Consider the following 8,566-nt stretch of genomic DNA (forward strand, 5'->3'; position numbering starts at 1 on the left):
ATGGCCTCTTTCACTTACATAGTTTTCTAATGTTTACAAAGTACTTTACATTCATTATTTTAATCCGTACTTTCAATAAAAAAGGAAGTTATTCTTTTGTCAGATGAGGAAACTGAGGCTCAGGAGAAAGACGTTTGCTCAAAGTCACTACAATCTAGAATTAGTTTCCTTGACCCCCCACATCTGGGGCTCTTGGTTCCACCTGAGATGCCTTCTGTAGGGCACCGGCTGAGTGGTATCAGAGAATAGCTGGTAATCACTGGTCACAGAGCAGACACCTTCTCAGGCAACCTGGTTCGGAGTCTTTGGCACATCTAAGCTGCCAAAGCCTGGAAGATATTTCTCTGCCCCCATTTGGAGGCAAGGCAGGGCCTCATAGGATCCTTCAGTGGTATAATTGACCATGGAAGTAGTCGACTCTTTCAAAGCTGCAGAGGTACAGCTCTGTTATTGCTCACACACAACCTGAGTCCTGACCTCCCACTAGATCTCAAAGGTACTTTGAGACCCTCTGGTCCTTGGGACCCTAGTACTTCAATTTGGGACCAAATTTTTTGTATGCTTGCAATAAAAATAGCTGAAGGTAACAGGGCTCCTTCAGAAAAAGGAGTAAGAGATTTATCTCCATAATGTGGATTGGCACAAATTTGAAGCTCAGCATATACATATAAAATATTTTAAAACAATAATAAGATAAAAACCTAAAACACACTTTTGATGGGGCGGGACTTTGTATACATATCATAAGAAAAATTAGTTCAAGAAATAAGATAGTAAAACTGAAAGGGTTCAGGAATGGATGATAAAATCAAACAACAGATATTTCCTGAGTCCCCACTCTGTCTTTGTGATTGAGGTTGACTTCAGTGTGAGGTGAATCTGGCCTTAAAGAATGAGCAAATAGCCCTGGCCGGTGTGGCTCAGTTGGTTGGGTGTCATCCCCTGCACTGAAAGGTTGCCAGTTTGATTTCTAGTCAGGGAACATGGCCAGGTAGCGGGCTCGATACCTGGTAGGGGGTGTGCAGGAGGCAGCCTATTGATGTCTCTCTCTCTCTCTCTCTCCTCTCTCCCCCTCTCTAAAAAACCAATAAAAAATCTTTAAATTAAAAAAAATAATAAAAGAATGAGTAAATAACTAGTTCATTTGCAGGCTGTTGTATAATGATTCTAATGTGACATTTTTATCTCTATAGGGCCAAGTACTTTTCAATAATTGGGACTCAATTTTTTCTGGCCATGGAGGTCAGTTCAGTACACATGTTCCAATATACTCCTTTGATGGCCGAGACGTGATGACAGATCCTTCTTGGTAAGTAGGGGTGGAAGCCTCAAAGTATATGGTATGATAGACAGTTTTAGGAGACATTCTAATCATGGGATGCTTTTGTCAGCTGTCCCTCTGGGGTGTTGCCAGCATAAAGCCTCAGGGAGGTAGCTGAGGGCCCTGGAGAGAGTCCTGGCTTTGGAGCCGGGTCCAAGACCTTAATATGGGACCTTCAACACAAGGCCCTTCTGCTCTCTGAGCCTCAGCTGCCTCACCTGTTGAATGGGCAAGGTAATCATATCTATCCCATAGAGTTGTTGGGAAAATGGAATGGTAAGTGTGAGAACATCTAGAATATAGTAGGCACTTAATAAGTGGTAAGCAATGCTACTCTTGGTGATCCTTCAACCCTACGCTGTGAGCTGCACTCAAATCCTTTGAAAACTATGTATGCTATTAAGAATAGAACAACTCAGCAAATCTTTCCTCAGCATCTACTCTATGCCACTCCTGATGCCAGGCCTGGCAGGCACAGTATCTACATGGGCCCTACCCTTACAGGGCTCACAGCCTACAGGGGAAGACAGACACAGATTAGCTGTGATTCCCGCCAGAACATCGCAGTTGTAAAATGGAGAAGCAGATAAGATGAAGGAGTCCAGGCAAAGCACTCACCATTACTTGGGGGTGAGAATCAAGAAGGCTTCTGTACGAGTAAGCATTTAATGGACTTTGAAAGATGAGAAAGAAACCCCGGTCTGAGAATGAAAGAGAGGCTGGTTTAGACAAAGGGATTTCATGAGGGAAGGTTCAGATTCACATAGCACAGGGTATGATTTGAGAACATGTATGAGCTGGGTGTGGTTGGAGCGTGGTGTGTTCAGCTACTAGTAATTAGAAAGAGCATTGAGGATGGAGAGATGACGTGGGGTCAAACCATGGAGGGCTCAGGGGGTTTGACTTAATTCGCTAGACTTATGCCAATTTGTTCACTGAAATATGCCATGAAGAAGAAAAAAAATAACACGACAAAATTACTTTTCAGGCCCCAGAAGGTTGTTTGGCATGGCTCCAACCCCCATGGAGTGCGTCTTGAGGATAAGTACTGTGAAGCATGGCGAACCGCCAACACGGCAGTCACGGGATTGGCCTCCCCGCTGAGCACGGGGAAGATTCTGGACCAGAAAGCATATAGCTGCGCGAGTAGGCTAATTGTTCTCTGTATCGAAAACAGTTTCATGACCGACGCTAGGAAGTAATGACCTTCCCATGACCTGAAGAGTTCCCCAATTTTTCTTATGTGAAGAGTTGACACTGAAATCTAAAATGTTTAAATGTTGTAAATATTGGTGGGTTTTGTTATTACACATTTATCACAACAGCAACCAAAGAAAACATACCTCAATACACTCAAAACTGAAGACATCAACAAACTCAGATCAAAGATAAACATCTGATCCGCATATTGGTGCTAGACTCTGCAGGAAACCCCAGGCAGTGCGAACACATCCCAACACGGCCGAGAGCACATTGTAGACAAAAGGCCGTGGCACGCTCCCGACTGCATCCTTCAGAAAGTGATTTCCTCTTTTCAACCATTGTTGTTGAGTGTAAGATGTCCTTCATGTTTTCTTACAAAGTCGGTGTTTAGAAATATTACCCCTCTTTAAGTTATGTGCAGACCCAGTGCTTTATTCTTTAATATACACCCATCATTTGCAACTGCTGTTCATACAGAGATACCGAAGTGCTCAAATGATCCTATCTGTAGTTTCTGGTATTATCAGATTTTAATGTTTTTATTTTCTAAAATATTGTCCTCATGCTTTAGGAGTTTTATATTTTTGCTACCATCATATTTTAGTATGGCATCTGTTTATATCACTCTGACTTGCTGGAAAAGTTTAAACTCCCAGTTATCTGAAACTAGAAAAGAAATAACACGTAATTCCTACCTTTCCCTTGGTGGCCCTTTCCCCCACCCCCACCCTGATTTTATGATTTTCATTTGGCAACTCTTGAATTATAACTGCGATTGAACAAATGGGTTCATGAGGATGAATTTTTCTGAGATACCTATATTTCATGCTGTATACTTTGATTTTTTTTTTTTCCATGTAAGTGAACATAAAAACATCTTTTCCAGGCGCTTTCTTTTGTTTGATTTTTCCCCCTCTAGTTCCTTTATTCTCCACCACTGATGTGGAAATGGCCTGGGGCGGGGGGGAGGGTTTACTAACCCTGTCACTGCCACTTGTGTAGTCCTTGGGGGTGATCAGAAAACAGGAAGATTTTCCCATCATGCTCATCTGCTCCTGCTTGTTCTCTCCTACTTGGAGGGGGCAGTGTGAGGGTGGGCAGAAGAACCCCAGTGTGGAAAACAGGATGAACTGTGACTGTCTCAACACACAACTTTCGACAAGTCTGCTTTTTACTCTCAAGAAGGTTGGGATCAAATAAGCATAATATCAGCTCCCAGTTATTATACATCAGACTTAGAAGCACTATTTACCTTTCCTCATAACTCTGTAAGGTGGGCGTTTCTATCTCCACTTTACAAATGAAAAAGAAACGGTTGAGGGTCAGGAGGTCACACAGCTGCGGAGTGATGGGGCTGGTTTCAGACTCAGGGTCTGTCTCATTCCAGTGCCAAGATCTTTTCAAGGAACTACCGTGCAAAGCTGCCCATCCGCTCCTTCCCAGCTCCCAGTCTGTGACTCCCTGCCTTGACCCTGCAGAAGAAACAGCATCACCAGGCAACGACATGCCGGGATATTTCCTCCCATTCAGCTGGGCTGGCTCAGAAACTCAGCCAAGTGAATCTACACGAACAGTCCTTGAGGTAGGAAGGAAATTGACCCCAAAAATATCCAGAACCTCCACTTAGGGGCTTCCTAAATAGAGGAGTGATACAAATCTCTCTAATGAGTCACGGAATGAAGACAGATATAGGTTGGAAAGCCCAAGAGGTGGACTGTTGAGGACCAGGCAATGACGGGGGCTGGGGTGCCTGGATGGACAGGAGCTGTGGAGGAAGGAGAGTATGAGGCTCCAAGGCCATGAAGTGAAGCTATCCATTTTGATCAGAGCCCACATGGCCCTGGGTCACATAGGGGCAAGGTGGGCTGGGGGTCTATGAGAGCCAAAAGTAGGAGAGACCCCATTTTTTAACCTCAGGAAGGGGTGTTGATGTTCATGTCCTGACTTCTCAGTCCTCTTTGTGCACCAGAGAGGGTATAACCAATGGCCCTCCCAGAAGGGACCCTGTACCAACCCCAGCCCCGCTCAGACTCCAAGAATGACCACTAAAATCCTGGGCCTGGCATTCAAGACCTTCACTGTGCACAGCTTTCCTGTCACTTCCCAAGCCACATAGGCCCCTCTGCCGGGCTGTTCATGCCCTGCCCCATCTTGGGAGAGCCCTAACCACCCTAGGTCTAGCCTGGCTCTCTTGTTGATGGCCAGTGCAGACTCTGCTTCATCTGTGACCTCACCTTTTCCCCTGAACCTAATCACCTGGTGTGTGTAACACCCGGATCTTGTCACATTATTGAAACACAATGGCTAAAAGGTCTCTAAGCCTTCACCTCCTGAATGGACCTCAAGGCCGGGAAATAGAGGAGTGCTCTCAGACATAATAAGGGAGGAAAGATATGCCAGAAGGAATTCATCTTTACAGTGTGACTGGTTTTGGGTCCTTGCTGAATCCTTATTGTGGGCACTCAAGGTCTGAAGCCTGAAACATTCAAGGTCTCCTGTCGAGATCGAATCAGAACAAAAGCAATGTTCCCTATCAACCCCTATCAAAGCCAGGCCCCAGGAGGAGGCCAACTTTGAAGGGCACAAAGGACTGAGGAGGGGGGGGCGGGGTGGAGGAGACAGAGCATGAAGGAGAAGGTCCAGGGCAATCCTCCCGGCCAGCCTGGATGTGGCCATGTGGTGGTGCCTAAAGAAAAATGACAAGAGCCACCCCAGATTTCTTGCACCCTCTGGATTTTATAGGGCTTGCACTGTGTTGCTTGAACCTGTAGGGAGTGCAAGTAGGAGACAGTGTGGAATTCGGGGAACTGCCGGAATCCAGTATAGCTGCATATTAGTCAACTAGTAGCCCGTTTGCACGAAGATTCATGCAATAGACCTTCATTCACCTGGCTGCCTGCACCAGTTTTCTGCCGGCACAGGGGACCCAGGCCTTGGCTGTGGCCACCGCCTTCTGCCTTCTTTCAGGGTTGGGGCTGGGCCCCGGGCGGTGGCCTTGGGCTTGGCCGCACCCAGCGTCCCTGCTAAGGATCGTAGGAGCCGACCCCCAGGTGGTTGCCTGCGATCTGTGCAGGCTCCCCGCTGGTGCCCTAGGCCGGGAAAGCCTCCGCCCGAGGCTTTCCCGGCCTTGGGCTCTACCACACCCCAACGTCCCTGCAACGGTTTCCTGGTGGGCTTGGTTGGTGGGTGTGGCTTGGGCGTAGCGAAGGTGCGGTCAATTTGCATATTTGTCTATTATAAGGTAAGATAAGGAAAACACACGTCAGATTATTAAGAAAGAAAGAAAAAGGAATGTGTTGTCTCATGAACCCAAGTTGAAGGACAAGATGCAAGAGACTCAAGTGACATCGTCCCTTTGCGTTTCTCTCTCTCTCTCTCTCTCTCTCTCTCTCTCTCTCTCTCTCTCTCTCATCTTGCTTCTGCATTTGTCTGTATATGGCTTCCTTCCCTCCAACTGAGGACAAGATTCCTTAATGTGGCAGGGGCTGTTCCCAGATAGCTCCAGGCTTACATTACTCCACCACCCCAGAGAGTGGCCAAGAGAGAAGACTCCCTCTCCCCTCTGAGATTACATTAGTTCCTAGAAAGGACTCTGATTGGTCTTGCATGTGTTGTGTGCCCATGACAGTGATTGGCAGCCCCTCCCAAGGTAAATTGTACACAAGGAATAATTCCTCTACCCCAAATATGCGAGGTTTGCTATGACCAGAAAACAGGGCCTAAAGAGGTTGAGAACACACAGAAAGAGAGAGAGAGAGAGAGAGAGAGAGAGAGAGAGAGAGAGAGAGAGAGAGAGAGAGAGAGAGAATAAAGAAAGAAAGAAAGAAAGAAAGAAAGAAAGAAAGAAAGAAAAAAGAAAGAAAGAAAGAAAGAAAGAAAAGGATTCAAGTACATACAGCAGCAGGAAAGGGCTGTGTGTGGGGGTTTGGGGATGGAATGATACACAGAGGTGGGAGCACACTGGCCTTGAACTCTAGGAGAAGGTGTTTGGAATTTACCCTGAAACTGGTGTAGCACCTGGGATGATTTTATTTTATTTTTTTATTTTATTTTTTACTTTTAATAAATCTTTATTGTTCAGATTATCACAGGTGTTCCTCTCCCCCCCCCCCATAGCTCCCCTCCACCTGATTCCCCACCCCATGCCCTTACCCCCCGCCACTGTCTTCATCCATAGGTGTAAGATTTTTGTCCAATCTCTTCCTGCACCCCTCAGACCCTCTTCCCCCTGATAATTGTCCATCCCCTCCCTTTCTATGTCCCTGATTCTATTATATTCACCAGTCCATTCTGTTCTTCAGATTTTTTATTCACTTGATTTTTAGATTCACTTGTTGGTAGGTATGTATTTGATGTCTTTTTGTTGTTCATAATTTTTACCTTTACCTTTTTTTTCTTCTTCCTCTTCTTAAAGAATACCCTTCAGCATTTCATGTAATCCTGGTTTGGTGGTGATGAACTCCTTTAGCTTTTTCTTGTCTGTGAAGCTCTTCGTCTGACCTTCAATTCTGAATGATAGCTTTGCTGGGTAGAGTAATCTTGGTTGTAGGTTCTTGCTGTTCATCACTTTGAATATTTCTTGCCACTCCCTTCTGGCCTGCATAGTTTCTGTTAAGAAATCAGCTGACAGTCGTATGGGTACTCCCTTGTAGGTAACTAACTGTTTTTCTCTTGCTGCTTTCAAGATTCTCTCTTTGTCTTTTGCCCTTGGCATTTTAATTATGATGTGTCTTGGTGTGGTCCTCTTTGGATTCCTCTTGTTTGGGGTTCCTTGCACTTCCTGAACTTGTAAGTCTTTCACCAGGTGGGGGAAGTTTTCTGTCATTATTTCTTCAGATAGGTTTTCAGTATCTTGCTCTCTCTCTTCTTCTGGCACCCCAAAAATTCAGATGTTGGTACGCTTGAAGCCGTCCCAGAGGCTCCTTACGCTATCTTCACACTTTTGGATTCTTCCTTCTTTCCGCCTCTCTGGTTGGGTGTTTTTTGCTTCCTCATATTCCAGATCTTTGGTTTGACTCTTCGGGTACGGTGATCTACAGTTGAGTTTCTGTATATTCTTTATTTCAGACAGTGTATGCATAATTTCTGACTGGTCCTTTTCCATTTTTTTTTTTTTGGTATTCTCATTAAGGTCCTTGAAGGTCTCTTCAAGTTTCTCAGCGGTTTTTAGAAGATTCTTGAGTAACCTTATAAATGTGGTTCTGAACACTGTGTTGTCCAGTAGTTTACTTTCCTCCATCTCTTCTATTCGTGACATACTTCGGTGTCTCCACATTTTGGCTGCCTCCCTGTGTTGATGGAGTGGCTTTGTGTGGTCAGTGACCTATAGGGGCTGGAAGCTCAGCTTCCCCAATCACCCTACATGGTCGCTCTTGGTACACCCCTTTGTGGGCTGAGTGGAAAGTCTTGGTGTAGTTAAAAGCTTTGATTGCTGTTGGTACACTGGAGGAATTGACCTCCAGGCCAATTGGCTGTGAGGACCTGCTGTGTCTATAATGGAAGCACTGCTGCGCTGGAGACACGCTTGTGGTACAGGGCTTGTTTGAGTGGGGCTTTGGTGCTCACTGAGTCCACTTCCCGAATGTGTCACTTATGGATGTGAGGAGTTGAAATCTGGTGCCTCACACTGACCACTAGGTGCATTGGCTTCTGGATCTCCAATGGGGTGCAGTTCAGCTGCTGTCTGAGGCCACCCTGCAGGAGCTACAGCGAGGACTGCTGTCCTCTCCTCCCTGCTTGGAGCTTGGAGGCCTTGGAGCTGTCTGTACCGGGTTGCAAGTTTACTAGTTTAAACTGCAATAGAGAAGGCCATTCATATGCAAAAGCCGCTGCTAGGAGCTTGAGTGTGTTTGTAGATTGTGCAGGGTGGAGTCTCAGGGCGTCACTAGGCTAGGGCATGTCAAACAGCAATGGCTGGCAGTGAGCCGCCTCCAACCACATCCCGCAACTGCGTCCCCACCGTCTCGCACCCCGGCGCAGCCAACAATTCTACCTCCACGCAGCTCTGCTAGTAGCCACCCTCACTCCGACCCAATGGCAGAC

The 8,566-nt window shown here is 46.1% G+C and overlaps 1 protein-coding gene across 1 annotated transcript in view; it reads left to right on the forward strand.

Moving 5' to 3' along the window:
* COL15A1 (collagen type XV alpha 1 chain) overlaps positions 1-3,414 on the forward strand; it is a 98,413-nt gene extending 94,999 nt beyond the window's left edge. The window contains exons 39-40 of the mRNA XM_028145945.2: positions 1,194-1,309; positions 2,310-3,414. Coding sequence (XP_028001746.2) covers positions 1,194-1,309; positions 2,310-2,523 — 330 coding nt within the window. The 3' untranslated portion in view covers positions 2,524-3,414. The remainder of the gene's footprint in view (positions 1-1,193; positions 1,310-2,309) is intronic.
* The last annotated feature ends 5,152 nt before the right edge of the window (positions 3,415-8,566 follow it).

Source organism: Eptesicus fuscus, chromosome 15 (genome assembly GCF_027574615.1).
Source record: "Eptesicus fuscus isolate TK198812 chromosome 15, DD_ASM_mEF_20220401, whole genome shotgun sequence".
NCBI lineage: Eukaryota > Metazoa > Chordata > Mammalia > Chiroptera > Vespertilionidae > Eptesicus > Eptesicus fuscus.